The sequence below is a fragment of the Quercus suber genome, unplaced genomic scaffold (genome assembly GCF_002906115.3).
Source record: "Quercus suber isolate HL8 unplaced genomic scaffold, Cork oak 2.0 scaffold_45, whole genome shotgun sequence".
NCBI lineage: Eukaryota > Viridiplantae > Streptophyta > Magnoliopsida > Fagales > Fagaceae > Quercus > Quercus suber.
This window is the reverse complement of record NW_027069510.1, coordinates 1,651,069-1,675,010: the sequence shown is the minus strand read 5'-3', so window position 1 is coordinate 1,675,010 and position 23,942 is coordinate 1,651,069. Positions and strand designations below refer to the sequence as shown.

The 23,942-nt window shown below is 33.3% G+C and overlaps 1 protein-coding gene across 1 annotated transcript; it reads right to left on the bottom strand.

Annotated features, from left to right (window-relative positions):
- Window positions 1-9,670: 9,670 nt before the first annotated feature.
- LOC112016171 (8-hydroxygeraniol oxidoreductase) lies at window positions 9,671-19,845 on the bottom strand. The gene is made up of 7 exons (XM_065771503.1): window positions 19,729-19,845; window positions 13,875-14,021; window positions 13,062-13,099; window positions 12,493-12,895; window positions 10,872-11,108; window positions 10,401-10,559; window positions 9,671-9,979 (listed from the first exon to the last, which is right to left on the bottom strand). Exons 1-7 carry the CDS (start codon window positions 19,843-19,845, stop codon window positions 9,869-9,871), a joined length of 1,212 nt encoding a protein of 403 aa, XP_065627575.1. The 3' UTR covers window positions 9,671-9,868.
- Between the last annotated feature and the right edge of the window lie 4,097 nt (window positions 19,846-23,942).

The window sequence follows — 23,942 nt, the reverse complement described above, 5'->3', positions numbered from 1 at the left end:
TTTGTATCAAAATTAGAATTTAATGTTAAGTATAGATGGGCTTACAATATAATTGGGTCTCTCAAACTTACACACATGAACCTAATATTTCTTACACTTCATAATAAGAAGTATTCTCTAGAAAATAACTATGTCAAACGAGTGTGTAATAGAACAAAGTTTCTAGCAACCCACTACTTGGATTTAATTATAGTATTCAACTATATTTTTAATTACACAACCTATTTAATAAATCATGTAACTTATTTGAATAATTTAATGAGTTCTGTGATTTAACACTTGTAGGTAGTTTTATGAATCACCATATAATGAAACACATGATTGTATTGACTAATACAATATAAACATATTTATCTTGTCAAAGAAAAAATAAATTCAATATAATCATTTGTTTGAATTTGACTTGAAAACCTTACATAGAGCACCTAAAGAACTGTACTTTTCACTCTAAAAAATATTGGGTCCCTAGGCTTATCGCAAACAAGCCTAAAGAACTTGGGCTTGAATTTTGCCTATAACAAAGATACAAATTTTTTTGATAAAACTTTGGTAGTTGAATTTTGGTTGTTTATTTATGATTATTTAATAATCTTGGTCATAGCACATTCGTCAAGTATCTTAAAGCAATTTTTGTTCTTTTATTTTTACTATTTACTTTATTAATAAAGTTTAATAATATTATTAAAATATTTCTTCAGCTTACCTATGATTTCATTAAGTTGTGCATCATACAAGTTGTTCTATAATATAACTATAAAAAAAAAAAAGAAGAGACATATTATATTCTATATAATAAAATTTGGGTCCTAAAATTGTGGTTGCACAAAATTGTTCCACTCTCCTTGTGCTAAGTGGCTAATTTTTATTAAAGTCTTTTTATATATGACGTAATTTCTTCATAGTTTGGGATAGCTTCAAATAAAAATCTAAAAAAGTTAAAATCATTTCGATTTACACTCTTAATGAGTTATTACTATTAACTAAGTAATATAAATTCACATAAATTGTGATTAGAACATACCTAAACACACAAAATCCTTTGATGTGAACTAATAAAACATATACTGTATATGATATTCGCCATTTAGTGGTTGTCGCCAAAACATTCACAATAAAACTTAGTATTCATAAATATCCATTCATTACAACAAAATGTATTTTTAGTGACGAAAATTAGTGAGGAAATATTTTCCGTTGCTAAAAATAAAGCTTTAGTGACGAAATATGAATTTTGTCACTAATAATGAAAAAAATTATAACATTTAGTGACGAAAAATAAATTTCATCACTATTGTGATCTGAAAAATGGCTGCCAGTGGAGCGAAACTTTGGCGCGAGTTTAATTAATCTATAGTGAGGAAATTTTTCGTCGTTAAAAGTTGAAACTTTTAGTGATGAAATATTTCATCATTGTAGGTATTGCTGTGGATAGTATTAGTGACGAAAATCATTGTCTCTATAAGGAAGAATTAGCGACAAAAAATATTCGTCATAAAAATAATAATAGGTTTGCACTTATATGTTTTTAGTGATGAAATCACAATTCGTCACTAAAAGTATGCTTTAGCGACGAAATATGAATTTTGTCTCTAAAAATCTTAACAAGCCTAGGTCTTTAGTGACAAACCAAAATTCGTCGCTAAAAACTTAAAAGTCTAATATCAGTTTTGCACTTATAAGTTTTTAGTGACGAAATCACAATTTGTCACTAAAAGTATGCTTTAGAGACGAAATATGAATTTCGCCTCTAAAAATCTTAACAAACCAGGTCTTTAGTGATGAAACCTAAATTCGTCGCTAAAAACTTAAAAGTCTAATATCTTTAGCGATGAAGAGGAGGCAATAGCGACGAAAAATATCGTCGCTAAATACCACTATATATAATCCCATTAGTGTCACACGACCTCATTTCAATACCCATCTCATTTTGGCCAAAAAAAAAAAAGAACCATCTCCATTGAGAGCTCATTTCGGCCTGAAAGTTTCAAAATATGTATAAAACACCCTTGAACATTTGGACCCCAAATTATAAAATATCAATTCAGACTTATAATCAAACAATTAATGTGCAGAACATGAACTTAAGCCAATCACAGAATTGATAACTAATCTAAGCCAAATATAAACACATCCACAGTAGTAAATATAAGGCAAAGATAAAGGAAGAAGATGCAAATACACGAACAACACGTGATGTGTTATCGAAGAGGAAACCGAAGCCCTCGGCATAAAATCTCTCCATCGCCCTCCAAGCGGTAAATAATCCACTAAAGAATACAGTTGGGATACATGAACAGCAGAAGACCTTCCAAGCCTAATCTACCCAAGTACCTAAGCCCTCCAAGCTTCTTGCTTCAACGAGGTTACACCGAACCTATTTCTTCTTTAGCTTCCCGGATTCCGCTACTATACCATAGTATCAACCAATGTATATTGGTTCCTTCCAAACTGCTTCCCTTAGCACCAAATGAACCTTCTCACAGACGTGGGTGTGGTGAGATAAGGATTTGGTCAATGGCCTCTCAAGGATGTGACAATGGAGAGGAAGAGAGTAGAGGAATTTGTAGAGTCTCGAAGGTAAAAATCGGGGATGAGGCAATTTTGTTTTTCTCTAGGGTTTCTCTCACAAAAATTCTCTCTAGAAGCTCTCATAAAATCGTGGGTATAAGGGTCTATATATAGTGGGGTGAGGAAGGAATACGAAGAGACAATTTTTGCCAAATAGGGTAAATTGGCGGCTTGGTCTTGCGACTTGTCCAAGTCGCGAGTTCAAGTCACGGCGTAACGGCCTGGTTAGCCTAGGACTTTTGTCCTGTAGTGCGACAGCTGGCGCAACCCTTCAGCTTCCCTGTGTGCATCTCACGTGCCTGTATTTGGTGACTTATAGTTGCGAGCCACCCGCGAGACCTAACCACGAAGCTTTGCTTCTTTGCACAAACTTGAGCTTTTCTTCACATCTTCTCACACACTACCCTTATAATAATCCCACCTAAATACAGGGTTAATAAGTGCTAAATTACAAGCAAATTGGCACGAAATAAAGTCAACAAGGTGGTTGATAAATTTCAACCTTACATGGCCATCCGTCTTCATTAAGAGCACCATCGTCGATAATAGAGAGTCAACCGTCACCATTGAGAGCTTCGTCGCCAATAATAGAGAGCCATCTGTCGCCATTGAGAGCTTTGTCGCCGATAATAGAGAGCCAACCATCTTCGTTGAGATCTCCGTCACTGTTGAGAGCAACCGTCTCCATTAAGAGCTCCGTCGCCGATAATAGAGGGCCATCTGTTGCCGTTGAGAGCCATCTGTCGCCATTGAGAGCTTCGTCGCCGATAATAGAGAGCCAACTATCTCCGTTGAGAGCTCCATCACCGTTGAGAGCAACCATCTTCGTTGCCAATAATAGAGAGCCATCCGTTGTCATTAAGAGCCAACCGTCTCTGTTGGGAGCAACCGTCGCCAATTAAGCTCCATTAAGAGCCAACCGTTGCCAATAATAGCAATCCATCTCCGATTTGAAGGAACCCAACCGTCATCGATAACAGTTCATGACGCCTTAGCTCACTACGGTTCGTGATGCTTTAGCTCGTCGGCCGTTCATGATGCTTCAGCTTGCGGACCATTCCTTTGGGTATTTTTGTTAATTTTTTTGTAAATTTTTGTTTAATGATTCTAGTTCCTTTGGGTATTTTTGTTTAATGATTCTAAATGCTTGATGTTAATTTTTTTTGTTTAATGATTCTAGTTCCTTTGGGTTTTTTTTTTTTTTTTGATACAGTAATGGGTATATGCATTTTTGTTTAGTTTGGGTATTTGATATTTACTGTGTAATGGTTGTGAAGAAAGTTTCTTATATATGTACTTATGGGTATATGATTCTAGCACACAGTTTCATTGTAAGTTTGATTGAAAGTTTTCTTGATTTTAGATGAGAAGGTCAGTGTTGTGAAAGTTTAGGTGAATTCTTTGATTTTGATCATCGTTGTTTTTGTGTCTTAAAGGTACTGTTGTTGGGTTTGAATCAATTTGGGGTTATAATTTGATAAATGGGTATGTGCTTAGCAAGACTGTTACTAATGGTTCTGATTGAAATTTTATGTTTAACTTGATGTGGGTTTATATTTCTAATCTAAAAGTAGTTTGATTGAAAGTTTCATAATCTAATCTAAAAGTAGTTTGATTAAAAGTTTTCTTGTCCACCCTTTTATGGATCATGTCAAGGTTGGATTGGAAGAACAATATTCTCAACTTGGTAGCATTCTAGGAAAGATTTTACACTATATTTGCTTCTCAACTTGTCGTAGCATTCTAGCATTCAATGGAATTATGCTTCTCAAAGGGCTTATTATGTGCCCTTTTTTTATCACGGAAAATCCTAAAAGAATATCTCTGGTATTGTGGAATGATTTTTTTTTTTTTTCAAAAATTGTGTACCACTTTGAATTTCTTTTCTTCAAATAATTTCAATGTAGGGCCCACTAGCCTTGTTCAATCCGTTTTTGGTAGACAAATCCTAGTAATTGATATGTTGACATATTTATACATTATATTGATTTTTGGAATGCTAAGTTTTAACGTATGTAAGCATCTATAGGAAAATCATTCTTATAAACAGCTTTTATCATCTAAATCAAAATAATATATTATTCATGGCAATAAAGTCTTGATTTTTACTTGTAGAGTATGATTATGCAGTATTCCCTATTGGAGCTTCTCCATTGCATGACATTTTTATGGTTCTATAAGCTACAATGGGACATCTAAGGCCGTAAAATCTTATTTATAAAATCTAAAATTTTACCAACTGTCGCTTGCTGTTTTTGTGTGAAGCAACATTAGGAAAACTCTAATTCTTGAGGTCATTCTATTGACAAATTGTTATAATAATAATAAATTGTTGTCATTATTATTATTATTATTATTATTATTATTATTAACATGGGCATATCTGTGAGATGGCTACTGAATCTACTATGATTCATTGCAACATGTTAGTGATGGAACACGATCATCTCTGTTTCACTTGAAATGGAGACATTCCATTTCATGATTAAGATTTTATTTCGCGTATATACTTTCACTTCTCAAATGATGTAGCACTAGATACACCTTTAGATATGTATTATCAAATCTAAACCATGAGATGGATCAATTTCAAATGGAGTGGATCCTTTTACATGGATGATGTGACTTTGTCTCTATCTTTTGTTATGCTATATATAAAAGTGGTCATGCGATGATATCCTAAAACTGCAGGTAATCTTTCGGCAAGGAGATATTCTTTTTTATAAAGAAGTGTTTCAACCATCAAATTAATTCCAATTACTTTTTTTTTCCTTTCTTGATTCCTAGATTGGTATGGTATTAATGATTTCCAAGCTTTTCTTTAACTTTTGTACTTATAAATTTAACTTTTCTTTTGCAGGCTAAATACACATTGTTTGTAATAAATTTGGATTTTTTTTTTGAAAGTTGTAAGCTTAGCTTGAGCAAAGTAAGTAAATTTTAGTTGAAAACCTTATAAAACTTTATACTTGTGATGTTGGAAATTGGATTTGTGGTGAGTTGTTGTGTTAGAGCAAGCGGGTGGTTTGCATAGTATTATAAGGTGGTTTAAATACATATTAGGATTGTTTTTTTTAATATTTTTTGCAAATGCAAATGAACCTTGTTAATTAGATGTGTGAATAGTATTTTATTTGATTTCAATACTTGTAAGCATTATAGTTATGATGTTTGTGATTGGTTTTGTGGTGGGTTGTTGTGTTGGAGCAAGCGGGTGGCTTGCATGGTGTTATAAGGTAATTTAAACTAATATTGGGAGTGTTTGAGTGTGCAATGTATATTTTTTTAAGTATTAATATAGACTTGTATATTCATGAATGGGATAGAACTTTATCTAAGTATTTTATAGACTTAGATGTTAGAATACATTATGCATAAGTTGTCCTTATTTTACTAAAGTAGCATTCATCTTGTAATTGTAGTCAAACATAGATAAAAGTTGGATGACAATGGGTAAGACACCCGATGGCAGATTAAGTCACCCATATATTGAAGGGGTCAATGCATTTATTAATTTTGCAAGAGCTGTTGTGGACTTGAGTGGTAATATTCCGTGTTCGTGTATTCACTGTGTGAATTGCTATCGATAATCTCCTCATACTGTGCGGTTGTGATTTTAATTTATTAGTGTGGTTACTCTTAATGCATTGTTAGAAATGTTTCTTATAACATAATTAATGTTTTTACTTTACGATTTTAACGAAGTATTGTTTTTATATTTGTGCAAATTTTTTGTTGGTGGCTTTTAGGGGATTTACTTTTGGCATTACTTGAAGACATATGAGGACATCTTCCGTTAGTTCTAAAATAGGGTTTAGGTAGAGTTATTGTATGTATTACAAACAATTATTGTATGGAAAGAGTTTGAATAGGATACTTGTTTTATTTTTTACTTGTGGAATGTATGGATCTTTTTTTATAAATGTGTTGTTGAAATAAATGTGTTATTCAAATGTGAGATTTTAATAATGTAATGACAGGTTACAGGTTAATATCAAAGCCATGAAAAAAAATAAAAACATAAAAAAAGTTTTAGTGACAAATTTTTTCGTCACAAATATAGCAACAAAAAATTGTTTTAATGACGAAAAAATTCGTCACTAAATATAGAAAATTTTTGTAAGAAATGGTTTTAGTGATGAAAATTTTCGTCACTATATGTGCCTGGATTTTCTTAAAAATAGTTTTAGTGACGAATTTTTTCGTCACTATATGTACCCGAACATAGTTTTAGTGACGAAATTATTCGTTACTAAATATGATTTAGTAAACTAAAGTGTTTTTAGTGACGAAATATTTTCGTTACTGAATAGTGTTTTTAGTGAGGAAACATTTAGTGACGAAATGTTTTCATCACTAAAAGTTTAAAAAAAAGAAAAAAAATCAAATCAAACTTTTAGTGACGAAATTTTTCGTCACCAGGACTTTTATTGACAGGGCTACAGTGACGAAATGAATTTTATCACTAAAAGTCCAATTTTGTCACTAAAGGTCCTTAGTGACGAAAAGCGGGACTTTTAGTGACGAATTTTTTCGTTAGTGAAAATACATTTTGTTGTAGTGATTTCCAAATTCAAAACATTTACTAGAAATTTAATATTACTAAATTTTCAAAAACATTGAAATACTATTTCAATTAATACTCAATTATCAAAAGTTTTAGCAATTTTTTTTATGTTTATTTTTTATTTCAAACTATTTTATAATCTTTGTAATTTTTGGTTTTTGATAAATACTTAGAGCTACATGACGTGCATTTGTTATGCAATTTAAAAAATTATTTTTATTCTTTACTTTTACTTTCTATATTATTTTTTATTTTAATTATATTAAAGAAAACCTTTCTGGACAACTCCAAATGGCAAGTTCATTTGTGCTGCTACTTGGAATCAGTTAAGACATAAAGAGATGGAAGTGGTATTGTGGAAATTAGTATGGTTTCCTCGAGCAATAGGGTTTCTCTGGAGATATTTATTGTGCATTCTGTAGAAATAAAATAGTTAGTAGGGAATATTTGTATTTTGAGTGCTTCTTTAATAAGAGAATTTGAAAGCATGTTATAGGGCTTTGCCTAGTAACTGATGTTCCTATTTTTTTTGCAATGAAATAGTCTAATGGGGAGTGACTAACCTAAAGGGCAAAGGTTTTAGAGCTACCTTCCACAAACTAGTTTGCTGGGCCACCAATCTATCACATATGGTTGCAAAGGAATAGTAGATGTCACAAAGAAGTTGTTTTGACAGAGAAACAAATTATACAGAGATTAAATGAGATATTAGAGCTAAAATGGGGCATGTTGTTATGGCTAGAAATACCATGCTTCACAAAGTTCTAAGCTCTACATAGGGTGTTGGAAAATTTAGACCATGGTTAATAGAATTAACAAGTTTTCAAGTTGTTTATTAGATTTATTATGAATAATTCTTGTTAAAACAAACAAACATCAATATCATGTGCAATGAAATAGTAAATAAGATAAGATATGATGACAAAAAAAAACCAATGAAACAAACTAGTTTCACAGTAAAAAATCAGGAGAGAAACCTTCCCGAAAAGCAATTTATTATAGTAAAGAGAAGTTTCAGATCTAGTACAAAACTTTTGTTCCTAGACTCTACAATTCCCGTAAATGAACTTACAACAAAAACCTTTTACTGCTTCAGAATCTCTAAACTTTTCAATATACGAATGTCACCATTTTGCACGGATTCCAGTATGTGACTAACTCCAGCAACTTGAAGATGTTGGCTACAAAGTTCTTCACTTTATCAACAATGAAGATTAAGAAGTACTTGGTTGCAAAATCCTTAGGTGCAAAAGACGTAGTAACTTATTGCAGAAAGAATAAGGCACTATGTCACTTTTTGCATATGTTTTCTCATGTATAATGACCTTTAAAATAAAACTTATATATATTTAGGGTTGTGAGAAAAAAACCCTACACAAACGTGTCAGTTAGGACCAAAAATCAGATTTGAAAATTCTGATTTCGTTGATCTCGACAGATTCAGCTTCTGTCGAGTCTCATTCTTAAATCTCGATAGATACTTTTTCTATCGAGATATCTGTTGAGATTTAATGAATAGTTTTTCTTCATTTGTTTCTTGGTCCAATATTCATGACTTTAACACTTGACTTGAACTTTTGTTTCTTAAAGTACTAAATTCATCATTGATATATCCAACTATAAGTAAAATGCATATTATCAAAAAATTAGCCAATTACATGAGATATGTCCTTTACATAGGGCTGCTTGCACCTTGTTACCAGAGCATACTTCTTTGATATACTAATAGCTCTTGTGGCCAATCATGTTTTCTAGTGCTTTCTATAGATTAACCAGTTGCTTTAGTCAGTCTGTAATAGGAGTGCTAGTTCGTTTTTTGTTGTTCTCTGGTTTGCAAGTTGTAAAGTCTATCAGATGAGTTTGCTCCTTTTTATGAGAGTGTGTAGGCTTACTGTCTTTTTGTTATATAAAATTATTGAATTCTCAAAAAAAAAAAAAAAAAAAAAAAAATTCCATGGCTGGAGATAGAGACAATAAATAAATAAATAAATAAATATATATATATATATATATATATATGCAGCAGTTGCAGTAGGGCAAGGAGAAAGTCTTGGAGTCTAGAAGAGAGGACTTTTTTGTAGGGTAAATTTTCAAGAAAGCAGAAAAATATATTACAATTTTCAAGCTAGAAGAAAATTCAGTTTGAGGACTCAAATTCTCAAAAAGAAATGTTCTGGATATTTTTCTATAAAGTATTATGGATGGATAAAAAAGATTATGATTGTAGGCCGACCATTTGTTCTTTATGTAAGGTTTTTGGGTATGCCACTACCTACTGCGGTAGCTAGACTTGTTTAACATATCCACACTTATAAGACACATCTGTAAGAATACTATATCTATATGTGAGACCAGCATGATAATGGAAATAGTATATTTGAAAGTGACTTTCCCAATCATCATAATTTTATTTCCTTTTGGTTCATTTTTTCTCTTTAATTATTTCTTTGTAATCCTGAGTTTCCCAAGAACATAACCACGGACTTCATATGCTTTTGTAATTTGTGTGGTGCCAACAATTAAAAACAGAAAAAAGAAAAGAAAATGTTACTTATCTGTCCTTTATTATAGTGCTTATACAAGGAATAAGAGGAAAATTTTTAGAAGGAATTTGAAACTCCAAAAACAATATATAGATGCATGTTCCCATCGTCTCAAATGTTTTATTACTTATTAAAAAAAAAAAAAATCTTTATTAAGCAACATGCATCTTGTTATCACTAGTAGGATCAATCAAAACTTGATAAGAACCTTCACACAATCAGGCTGCTTCAATTTCTCAAATGCTTTATCTATATCTTTCACTAAAACTTCATGAGTCAAAAGTTCATCTAGCTGGATTTCCTGTGAAAAAAGAGTAAATCAGCGTTTCAAAGCTCCCAAAATTTGACGTAATTAGTAATTTTTTATTACTATAAAACAAATTTTACGCAATATAATTGGAAATTTTCGAGTTTTCTATCTGAATATGAAAGCATAATCAGGGTTATCCCTATCCAAGGAGAGGAAAATAAATAAACATGTGAAAGGAAATAAAAAGTAGTAGAACACACTAAGATATAGATATTACTAATTTTACAACGAAAAATATACAAACTAATATGACCATTATTCTTGTTGAATAAACTAATATGACAATTAATCGTAAGTTTTAATTAGCTCAACTAATAAAAGATTTTTTTTTTTTGGTCATTGAATTGTTCAAAAAAATCAAATTTTTAATAAACAAACTGTGAACAAATTGAACATTGTAATTAAAATTCACCTTATTTTTGCATTTGTCTATTATAATAGGAAGGTCAGTTTTGGATTTGAGCCCTCCAAAAATGCAACCCTTCAAAGTTCCACCAAACAAGAGGGAAAGTAAATTGACCTGGACAGTATGATCATTTCCTGCCCCAATTACTATTGTTTGTCCTTTTCCCTGACCATCATGCACAACCGATAAATATATTAAAAAAAAAAAAAAGAGTCCGTAATTAATGTATATTGTGTGTGTGTGTTTTTCTAATGAAATATATATATATATATATATAAGGTGTTAAGTTATGTGGAGTCGTGTTTGTGTTTGTGTTTGATCTGGATTATATTCTGATCCAATATAAAAGTATTACAATTTTAATGCAATTCTGTGGACATAAAGAATGATTGCGTTGGTTAGGTGTTTTGTGTTGGAACGCTATAACATTGTTATATGAAAATATAAAAAACATGCATGTTGAATTTAGAGACGTACCATTTTTGTGGCTTGGAGGGCTTCATTGATCAAGGGAGTAACTCCAGTGCACTCAAAACAATAATCCACGCCCAATCCACCTGTTAACTCTTTGATTAGCTCGAAAATAGATTTATCATAATCATTAGGGTTTATAAAATCAGTCATTCCAAAAGCTGTTCCCTTTGTTTTTTTCTTCTCATTTATGTCAATGCCAATTATCTTTGCTGCTCCTTGCACTCTCGCCCCTTGTATGGCCTGCAATTTACAAGGACATAATTTCAAACTTCCTTGATCCACCTTTGGGATATTAAAAGGAAAATAAAATGAGAGTTTTTTTTTTTCCCTCTCTCTCTCTCTTTAGTAGGTTATCTGAACTGCATTAAAAAAAACTTCAACAAGGTATAGCCTTAAAAATATTTTAAAAAGAAAAAAAAAAAAAGGGAAGCAGATAGAGAGAGAGAGAGAGTCCAATGAACTAGTTAAACAATCTCATCAAGATCGAATCAAGTTATGGTTTATATTAAAAATAAAATAAAATAAAAGAGTCTCATACACAAGTCTACTCCTCATATACGTTACAAAGTTGGAAATTGATTCTGAAAACTATATATGAGACATATTTTATGTCAGAAAAGCACATGATAAAGCCATATCTCTAGTATTTTGTACTACAATAAATCAGACGATGTTATATATATGATCATTTTTTTTTTTTTTTTTTTTCCCTCTCTAATTTGAATTATTTGCTTTGAACTTAAGACTAATTATCCGATATAATCATGTCCCTCTGGCCTTTAGGACTTGAGTTATAGAGTAAGCTTATGTCATGCACTCTTCATGTACCTCTATAGATTTGTCATATCAAATGTAATACGACAACAAAAAATTTCAGTACAAATTTTGCTTTTCTATGACCAATTAGGTTAGGTATTATACATCTGAATTCTTCAACCATGTGAATGTGATTGATAATGGGTTTTTATCTATCAAATTTTCATTAATTATTAAAGATATTTTGATGGACAATTGGACACTGAACGTTTTGTTTTTTTGTGTTGTTATGGGTCGAAGTGATTGGATGAACTGAGAATGAAATGTGAATCATTATTTTTTCACTTATCATTTGTGGATCCACTTTAACGTGAAGTTCCTGATCAATCTTTCCTTTTTAATTAGTGCTTTCACATTCACTTTGATTATTTGAAGTACCAAATTGGAACCCTAGCTGTACCTAATGAGAGTGGATATATGTATATATACACACACACCACTTAGACCATTTAATTAGTGGCTGTCTTTATCTATTAATTTAATAGTGGCTGAGTGCTTTCAACCTTCTGTGCATGTCTGTGATGTTTTGTTTTCATACTTTTGCCATGTTCTAGTGGGGTAGGTATTAAAAACTCAGCCAGACATAATTATTAAAATAGCACACCGACAATTAACAATTAGGAAATTACGACAAATATATAATAAAAAAATGTTAAAAACTATAGATGTTAGTGTATAAAATTTACAAACTAATATGTCAGTGAGTTTCAATGTTGAATTATTTACTGTTTATGAGTTGTGAGTTATGCCATGCCAATATAACCCTAACATCACTCTAAACTTGTTGAGAAAGAAAACACATACATACCCCTAAGCCAACAGCACCAAGACCAAGAACAGCCACAGTTGATCCTCTTTCAACCTTAGCATCCTTCCATGCAGCTCCAAATCCAGTAGAAAATCCACATGAGAGGAAGCTAGCATGTGGAAGAGATATAGTTGGATCAAGCTTGACAACATAATTAGCGTCAACAACCATGTACTCGGACCATGTTGAGCAAGTAAAAGCGTGGTACAATTTCTGGCCTCTAACAGACATTCTTGAAGTTTCATCAGGCATTAGACCACTTAAAGGTACAGGGTATTTGAGGCATAAGTTGGTCTTTTCTGACTTACAATTCTCACATTCATAGCACTCCCCGATATATGTTGGAATCACAAGATCTCCTTCTTTTAGATCTGTTACTTCCTCGCCCACACTCTCTAGCACACTGCATTATAAATGAATTTTTTTCACTTTTCATTTTGCATTCAAAATCTAACACATCACTATGTAAAAGATTATTATATATATGGTACCATTTATATTAATCTTTTAACATCACTCATATATAAAGTGTTGTTATTGGTCTGAAAGTTCATTAATTGAGAGCTTACCCAACACCTTCGTGTCCTAGAACTCGAGGGAAAAGAGGCTGTAGATCAACAAATAATAGCAAACCTTTTAGCCCAAAGAATACAAGTTAGGAATAAATGATGGGAAATATTAACAAGTGTCCTGAGGCATTGGTTAATAATCTATTTTAAGAAAGTTTTGATATTATTTTTATAAAAAATAAAAAAAACTGTCAAAATATTAATTACTTTTTTTTTTTTTTGGTTGGGCCAGGAGGGGTGGTTTCCCTTGTTGGCTAAATGACTGAAACGTTGGGTACTGCATCTTCTGATATCAGACGTTTTTACTAAGCCATAAATATAAATAGGAAATGAATCGATGTTTATTTTCTAAAATTGCAACTCTCATGTAAAAGCTAATTAAGTACAGGCATACCTTTGCATGTAATGATTTGTGAGTCCCTCTTTGACATTGCCCAAGCAATCCAAACTATCCAATACAATTCTGAGTTCAGAGCTCTTTGTGTGTGTGTGTGTGANAAAAGAGGCTGTAGATCAACAAATAATAGCAAACCTTTTAGCCCAAAGAATACAAGTTGAGAATAAATGATGGGAAATATTAACAAGTGTCCTGAGGCACTGGTTAATAATCTATTTTAGGAAAGTTTTGATATTATTTTTATGGAAAATAAAAAAAACTGTTAAAATATTAATTATTTTTTTTTTCATTTTTCATAAATTTTTTTTTTAAATAAATTATTAATCAGTGTTTTAAAAACACTCGTTAGCATTTTTCATAAATTTTCATAAATAATATATACAACAAGAACAATTGGGAAGGAAATGAATACTAACAATTGGGAACCCTTTGGTGTATAAGAGGTCTGTGTGACACACACTAGCATATAGGATCTTGACGCGAACTTCAGATGATTTTGGTGGCTCTATTTGTATCTCTTCCAGCTTCACCGGTTCCCCATTTCCCCAACATACCGCCGCTTTATATCACACATTCACACCCCATTGTTGAACAAATGAGAGAGAGAGAGAGAGAGAGAGAGAGAGAGAGAGATAAGTTTATAAATACAAAAAATAATAAATATAATAATAATGTATTACATTTTAATCTTAGAGAGAGAGAGAGAGAGAGAGAGAGAGAGAGAGAGTGGGTGGGTATTGAGGAGCTGAGTCTTCTTTGTCTTCTTAAGCAATATTTGTTACACAGATTTCTTCTTTTTTCCCATTTTAATAAAAAAAAAAAAACGTTTCTATTTATTTATTTATTTTTGTTACACAGATATCTAACTCGTAACATATAAAAGTAATATAATATTATTCGGTACGCACGCATACAATGAGTAATAATGTGACTGTTTATCTAAAAAAAAGTAATAATGTGACTGCACACTAGCTGGAGTGTGCAGTTGGTAAGTAAAAGTCATTATTGTATGTCCCACATATTCAATTATTTCTATTATCTATATATTAAAAAAAGAAAGAAAAAAAAGGCGGCTGACGGTTCTTTGTCCTTGACAAAACGATACAAGCATGACTTAAACGGCAGCTGCTATTTTATAGGGCTGAAATTACTGTGTCACCCCTTATATATGTGTGAGCTAAAAAAAAAGTTGGAGTCTTTTTTGGTCTTTTCCTCATCAATTCAAGAGGTTCTTACTTTAATATTCTACTGCCCAAATGTTTGATTGAATTTACTGTATTACTCCTAACTTCATGTGTGAGCTACAAAAAAGTGGGGTCCTTTTTAGTCTTTTTGTCGTCAATTGTAGAGGTTTCTTGCTCTATATTCTGCTGCCCACACGTTTTTTTTTTTTTTCATGAAATTACTAAGATACTCCTAGGTGCATGGGTGCTCTTCAAGTCTGTGAGGGCCCTTTTTGGTATTTTCCTCTATCACATCTGCCACGTAATCTAAAATTAACAAAAACATCATTTTGGTCTTTACATTTTAGAATTACAGTCCATTTAGTCCCTACATTTTGGTTGCAGTCAATTTGGTTCATGTTATTTTCAACTTACAATTAATTTGGTCCATACCGTTAACTCACTAACGAAAAATATCTACGTGGCAAACAGTTTGCATTATTGGCATATTTAATATTTAAATATTAAATAAAATGTTGACGTGACAAAATTTTAGTGGCTACATCAATACTTAGATGGTAAGAAAACTCTACATAAGCTTTCTAAAAAATAATTTTCTTTTCTTTACCAATTTTGTTCCTATCTTTATTTTTTTCTTTTTAATTTTATTACAATTTCTTTTAGTCAAACACCCATTCGCACCACCAATCTTTGACAACCAAGTCCTCCGTAGCACCTAAAAATCTCCTCCATCATAGATTTAGGAAACCCATGTGAGAGATGAGAGCAGGAGCCTTGTGTTTGGAGAGAATCAAAAATAAGTGATAAAGGGTTAGATTTAAGTTTGATTGTGAGAATTGAGGGTTTATTCAAGGAAATGGGAAGAGATAGAAGCCACTAACGTTAGCCATGGTGGTGAGAGAGAGAGAGAGAGAGAGAGAGAGAGAGAGAGAGAGAGAGAGAGAGAGAGAGAGAGAGAGAGAGAGAGAGAGAGAGAAAGAGGCGGTGGCGAGTTCCATGCAGATTATGGACAAAAAGAGGGGATGCTTGTGCTGTGGTGGTGGTAGTAGTGGCGGCAATGAGCTATAGTAATCCTCATCTACTTTCGAGACCATCATTCTCTTTAATTTTACATTTACAACAAGTAAGGGGGTTTGAACTTTGAATACAAGTGTTTAATGTAATTAAAACAATTTTATTGTGTTACAATGCTTTCTCTCTCTCTTTTTTCTTTTGGATAGGAAAGTTACATGGCTCTTAATCTTTTTTTTATTATTATTATCAAAACGTATCCCGGGCAAGGCAGGGTTCAATAGTAGTGTTTAAAAGAGGACACCAAATGGCAATGTGGACATGTTTCTTGTTTGAGCAAAAAGATAAAAAAAAATACCATGGACATGATTCTCAAAGTAAAAGAAATAACTTGGACTTTTACTGATATTTGTTGAGGGCAACCATGTCGTATATAAAGTTCATTGAGAGCATCAGCATTGGGGTGTCAAAAATTTAGCAATTTGGCACCACAATTCAACACAATAAAATAATATATCTATTATAACAAACAACAACCACCACCACCACCATCACAATAAAATAATATAATTTTTAATAAGAAATTGTTTTTTTTTTTTACCATCTTAGCTATAGTGCACAACCATCTTTGGCTGTGCACTGAGCTCAATAGCCAAATTTTTTGGCTCTCTCAACCATTGCAGCATGCTTTTTAGTATCACAACTACTAATGCTCTAAAGAGCTTTCCTCGTATAGGTGGTAGGTAAGCCCATGGACCATTTCTTATTTCCATAGCATTCACATTGGTTTAGTGGTGTTTTGAAAGGTAGAATAGATTTCAATTTATGGTGTTCATCCTGTGATGATTACTCTTTATCAAAATAAGATACCCATTAATTTTCGTGTAAATAGCAAGGCCGATTCTTGCCTTAGACGAGTTATACACCTCGTAAGGCCCTAACTTAAGGAAGGCCTCCAAATTTTAATTAATTAGGTTTTTTTTTAAAAAATTAATTATGTAAAATAAATAAATAAAACCCAAAATCATGACCAAAAAATTAGGGGGAAAAAAAGAGTGAAAAAAAGAAAAAAAAAAAAAAAAAAAAGCCCCAATGCAATGTAGAGCAATAAATTATACCTGAAATATTTATTAAAAAAAAAATCTTTTGTGACTAGAAACTCAAATCTCTCTATCTCTCTCTCTCAACAAAACAAAATAAAACATTAAAAATTCCAAAAATATAAAGGCTCAAACCTCTTTTTATTTTTTATTTTTTGGCACACAACTACACATTGCTAGAAAAAATTACTTTTAAAAAAAAAAAAATCTTTCTTGTATTTGCTGTTACTCTCTCGCGTTGGACTCTCTCCATAGCCATTTGGATTCTCTTTTGGTATTTATGGATTGAGGGGGAGGAAGGGGGAGTAGAGTAGAGTAGAGCTGGCCCAAATTAGCCTATTTTTAGCCAACTCTACTTTACTCCCTCCCTCCCTCCCTCTCCCTTCAATCCAAACGGGCCGTTCAAGTTTGAGGTTTTTCAGATCTGTTTGCTTGCTACTTGTTTAGTGTTTGTTTCTTTACTTTCTTCTTTTTGTTTCTTTAGTGATAAGTGATGCAGTACCAATGCAGCTTCAGCCTTTACTTTATATGTGGAAGATGGATAGTGCACCACTTTTATTCATTCTATACGTTCATATCCTAACTTTTTTTAAATACTAGTATTATACCCGTATGATGCACGGCTTAATTAAAATTTATATATGTTGAAACTATATTAATAATTTGTGAGTCACACAATAAAAAGAAATTAATTAATTTTGCAACATGTATAAGTACATATACTGAGTCACTTTGTGCATACATTGTGTGTAGTATATAAATTTTGCATATTAAAACATAAAATTATGATATATAATCAAAATAAATATTTAATTTATTTTAAATTACTTGAAACATTTGGTAATAGAATTTGAGGTGAAATATTAAAATTTGAGATTAAATCACATCATTATGATTACTTATATATATATATATATATATAACATAAAAATTATTTATTCAAAACAATATTGAGAAACGTATCAGCGTTTCATCTTTATAGACATTGTTTTTTTTTTTTTTTTTTTTTCTATTTTTAATTTTTTTAAGTGTAACGTAATAGAGTTAATTTAATTAAACAAATAGCATATTCTATCATTTTTACCTCTTCTTCCATATTGGAGAGTTGTGTAGCAACCACTTTTTTTTCTCTCTCTTGCTCCCTCTGTTTTTATGCCTTGCATTTGATTCTTTGGCATATTTGTATGCTTATTTAGACTTGAATATTTGCAAGTTCTGTTGTGTCTCCAACTTGAGTGTCCAGCATGTGTCTGAAATATTATTTTTCCATTTATATCAATAAGTATTTATATATATTCAAAGTTAACCAAGAGTAAATATATAGAATTATTGGCCTAATATTTGGAAATTCACATGCTTTTATACATGTCACACCATAGTTTTGGTTCATATTTTTTTCAATTTTAGGAGACTCATATCCATCAGCATTGATCTTTTAAATATAGGTTGTGCAATAAAATGTTATGTCCTACAAAAAAAAACATGTGGTAAATGTTATTATTCTAACACAAATCTCAATATTAACCCCCAAAAAAAAAAATTTCCTAACATATTCTTTTTCAATCTTTATAAAGGTCCAAATTAACAAAATGCAATGACTCAATTTTTTTCTCTTTCTCATAAAGGCTGAATTCGGATTCTTCAAGATTGTATTGAAATACAACATATTAAAATAGTCTTTTGGTGAACTATTTTAGTTCACAAAATACTATTTTAAAAAAATATAAATAAATTGGGCATATAAAAATTGAGAAATATTAGAATTGACATATTTTAAAATTGATATCCATTAAGCAAAGTCTCAAAAATAAAAATTACAAATATTAATATATACTTAAATACAATCACCATTAATATTAGTAAATAGGAATAATAGTAATAACATAAATAATGTTAATAAAGTTACAAAACAACAAATAATCCATCATTGTTCTCCCTTTTGGGAATAAAACGTGATGTGCTAGGAACATGTGTGTGTGTGTGTTTAACGTATATAGTGTTGTGGGCTTTAGGCGTAGTTAGGTTACTTGTATAGCACACATATTTACTTGTACTGCACACATATGTCTCCTATATAAAGACACTTATGTACATTCTTTTATCAAGAAATACAATACTATTACATTCAGTATTTCTAACATGGTATTAGATTGCTCTAACCTTTTCTTCGCAGTCTTGTTTTTATTAGTGTCACTATTCTCAACATCGTTTCTGCTGTCACAACCGCTATTGCAGTCTTTTGCTGTAGAACCTCCGACGCCTTTTAGCCGCCATCCTTAGGTTCCGGTCCTGCAGCCGCCGTCGTTGAGAAGTCCCCCACCACACAAGACCACTACACTTATCATTTTCGCTGTTCGTCTTACTCCGAAAAGAATTTTTCAGGTACCACAGTGATCGTCTCACCCCGATCTACTTAATCGTGGAAACCTCGGTTTCATTGGAGCTTACATGTGCCCACACACGCCTCCAAAAGATTCTGCGGACAAGATCACGCACTACACGCACCGTCAAACCTATTCACATGTCGCCACGCACCGTCAGACCAATTCACGTGCCGCCACGCGCTTACATGCGCCAGTTCTGCACTTGCTGACGTCAGCCCTAGGTGATGTCATTTGCTGACATCATCGTCCACATATGCTGACGTCACCCACCACGTCAACTGACGTCATCTGTTGACTTGAGAGCGTTGGCCGTTGACTTTGACCAGTGTTGACTGTTGACTTTTTTTTACCATAGTTGACTTTTGCAGTTCAGGTTCTCCTTACCTAGTTTTTCGCGTAGATTTCATTTTTGCGGTCTGTTTTTGCATATTTTGCTTCTAAATGAAGAATAAGGACAAGTCTTCTTCTTATTGCAACAATCGTTGCGGCCAATCCATCAAACGTTTTTTGCAAATTTTGCAAACATTTCGGCCACAATATTGAGACTTGCTATCATCGCAACAAATCAGTTGTTTCAATTTCTGCTATTACTGTTGCTAACACTGAGAGTGTCCCACTAATGGCTCCTGTCTCTACATAGTCTAAGTCTTCTGGATCCACTTTCTCCACTTCCAGAGATGACCTTATAAATATCATCGCCAATGTCATACGTATGGTTGGTAATGCATCTTATTCCTTTTCTCTCTCAGTTTTATCCGGTATGTCTCCTACCTCTTGGCTTATGGATTCTGCTTGTTGCAATCACATGACACCTCACTCATCCTTATTTTCTGACCTTAAACTTGCACCACACCCTTTTAATATTCGCACAACAAATAATTCCACAATGTTTGGTCATAATATAGGTTCAGTTTCAACCTCTAACCTCTCAGTTCTTGAAGTCTTTAATGTTCCTAACCTTTCTTATAATTTATTTTCTGTGGGACAATTAGCTGAGTTGGGTTATCGCATTACCTTTAATTATTCCGGGTGCATTGTACAGGATCCTAGGACAAAACAGGAGCTTGGGATCGGTCCCAGAGTTGGGCGTATGTTTCTCGTGGACAACCTTCGTCTTCCACTTGTGGCTCATGAATCTGTTGCTACAGCTACTGCAGTTTCTTCCACTCCTTCCCTTGCAGTTTGGCATGTTTGACTTGGTCACGCATCTTCCTCTCGGGAACAACAATTGGCTTCTAGAGGTTTGTTAGGTTCAATGTCTATAGAAAATTTTGATTGTGTTTCATGTCAGTTAGGAAAACAACCAGCTTTGCCTTTCAATACTAGTGAATCTATATCCACTGATATCTTTGATCTTATTCATTCTGATGTTTGGGGGCCTTCCTCTGTCTCTAGTATTGGTAGGTCTAGATATTTTGTTGTCTTTGTTGATGATTACTCTCGCTATAGTTGGATTTTTAATATGAAACATCGTTCTGAATTATTGAAAGTATAATGCTCTTGAATACACTCAATATGCTTTCCAAGCTATTTTATATTCCTATGACACTATTCATCAACTAACTTATCCAGGTACCTCTCAGCAAAATGGTAAAGCCAAACGAAAATTTCGTCATATTCTTGACACTATTCGTGCTCTCCTTCTCTCTGCTGAAGTTCTTGTTCCTTTTTGGGGTGAAGCTGCTTTTCATATTGTTCATACTATTAATTGCATTTCGAGTCCTGTTATCCAAAATCAAACTCCATATGAGCTCCTTTTTAGGTTACCTCCAGATTATCACCACCTTCGCTCCTTCGGTTCTGCTTGTTTTGTTCTTCTTCAGCCACATGAGCATAACAAACTTGAGCCTCGTTAAAGACTTTGTTGTTTTCTTAGCTATGGCGAAACTCAAAAGGGGTATAGGTGTTATGATCCTGTCTCTCATTGTCTTCCTATCTCCCGTAATGTTGTCTTTTGGGAACATCGCCTCTTTGTCTAGCTCTCTCATTTTAGTGCTTCCTTGTCTTCCTCCTCTGTCTTAGATCTTTTTCCAAATGAGGCACATATTCCTTCTGTAGCTGCTCCTGATCCTCTTGTAGTTGCTCCTAATTTTGTTGCTGTAGACTTCTCTGTCCAACCACCAGATATCACTGATCCATTTCCTAGTTCACCCTTTAATGAATAGGTGGAAGATGAACAGGTTGAAGACGAGCTACCCAACCTCAATCCTGAGCTTGGGTCTCCTGCTCCTGCTCCGCCTGAAGATCTTGCATAAGACATTCCACCTCGTCACTCAACTCGGATAAAATCTATTCCTGCACATTTACTTGTCTATTATTGTTACACTGCTCTTGCTACACTACATGAGCCTCACACCTATCATGAGGCTTCCACTGACCCTTTATGGCAGATTACAATGAAAGAGGAACTTGATGCATTATCTCAAAATCATACTTAGGATTTGGTGACACTTTCTCCTGGGAAATCTGTGGTTGGTTGTAAGTGCATCTACAAGATTAAGACTCGCTCTAATGGGTCCATTGAGCGCTACAAAGCTCGTCTTGTTGCAAAAGGTTTTACACAAGAGTATGGGATTGATTATGAAGAGACCTTTGCTTCGGTTGCTCGTATCTCATCTGTTCGTGCCCTCTTAGCTGTTGCTGCTGCCAGTAAATGGGACCTTTTTCAGATGGATGTCAAAAATGCATTCCTTAATGGGGATTTAAGTGAATAAGTGTATATGCAACCTCCTCCTGGTCTCTCTGTTGACTCAAACAAGGTTTGTCACCTTCAATGTACATTTTATGGCCTTAAACAAGCTCCATGAGTTTGGTTTGCCAAATTCAGCTCTACCATCTCTCACTTGGATTACATAGCCAGTCACTATGATTCTGCCTTATTTCTTCATCGCACTGACAAAGGCACTATTTTACTTCTCTTATATGTGGATGATATGATCATAACTAGTGATGGCCTCAGTGACATTCAAGAACTCAAGGCTTTTCTTAGTCAGCAGTTTGAGATGAAAGATCTTGGACATCTCAACTACTTCTTGGGTCTTGAAATCACTCATTCTACAGATGGACTTTATATTACTCAAGCCAAGTATACCTCTGAACTCTTGTCTCGAGCTGGACTCACTAATAGCAAGATTGTTGACACTCCAGTTGAGTTTAATGCGCATCTGACTCCCTCAGGGGGGGAAACCATTGTCTAATCCCTCTCTTTATAGACGATTGGTTGCTAGCTTGGTTTATCTCATTGTCACTCATCCAGACATTTCCTATATTGTTCACCAGGTGAGCCAGTATCTGTCTGCTCAATGATCGACTCACTATGCTGCTATTCTGCGCATCCTTCGATACCTAAAAGGCACTCTTTTTCATGGTCTTTTCTACTTTGCTCAGTCTCCTCTTATTCTTTGTGCATTTTCTGATGCTGATTGGGCAGGAGACCCTACTGATCGTAGGTCCACCACTGCTTATTACTTTCTTCTTAGTTCTTCTTTGATTTCTTGGCAAAGCAAGAAACAAACTCATGTGGCCCACTCCAGTACTGAAGCAGAATATCATGCCCTTGCTGATACCATATCTGAGCTCCTTTAGCTACGATGACTTCTCAAAGACTTAGGTGTGTCTACATCCTCTGCTACTCCTCTTTATTGTGACAACCAGAGTGCTATTCATATTGCTAACAATGATGTCTTCCATGAATGGACTAAACACATCGAGATCGATTGTCATTTTATCCGTTTTCATCTTGTCCATGGTACTCTCAAGCTAATCTCAGTCTCCTCTAAAGATCAACTTGCAGATATCTTCACTGTGTTTTCACACTGTTAAGAACATATGTCACTTATTTATGTAAATTGGCTAATCTTTTGACAAAATGCACTCTACTTGTAATTGGGTAGTTCTAGGTGTTTTTAATACTTCAAGAAACAAGGTTTCAAGGTCTTGCCATAAACTCTCTTCTTGCAAAAAGTTTTTCAAGAGTTTGTGTTAGGATATATTTTATTGTATTCAACAAGTGAATATGAGTTTAGTGATTTATGACTTCTCTCATATGTTCATTTGTTTGTTGTGGTTTTGTCACAGATTGCCAAAGGGGGAGATTGTTAGGACATATGTGTTTTCACTTGTTAAGAACATATGTCACTTATTTATGTAAATTGGCTAATCCTTTAACAAAACGCACTCTACTTGTAATTGGGTAGTTCTAGGTGTTTTTAATACTTCAAGAAACAAGGTTTCAAGGTCAAATGTTGAAGTCATCAAGTCTGTCCAAGAAAAAGCAAGCTGAAGTGCAATTTCATTAAAGCTCGACACCTGCTCAATAGCTACTTCGACACCTGCTATCTGTCGAGATTTAAAAATTCAAATTTTCTGATCTGATTTTCTTGGGATCCGTGAATATGTTTTTGGGCCTTCTTTTCTCCAAACCCTAAACATATAAAAGGATTGGTTTAAGAGCCATCAAGTGTGACACAAGTTGCAAATTCATTGAGCAATCTCTGTTCAAGTAAATTGTGATCAAAAGACGAAGTTCTTGACCTAGTTCATCTTCCTTCAAGAAGTTGCTGTGTATTTGCACCATAGGGTTTTGTGACCAAGCATCTTCCTAATCTTCATCGTGTAGGATGAACTGAAGAACTTTGCAGCCAACCTTTCTTCCTTAAGTTGGTATTCTGAAGTCGCGTACTGGGATCCACGCATTGGTTAGTCACGTACTTAGGAGCCGTGCATCAAAGGTGGGAACTGTCGTTACAGATCAAGTCCCATTGGGTATTGGGGTAAGGGTTCAACTGTAGGTTGGTAAGGTACTT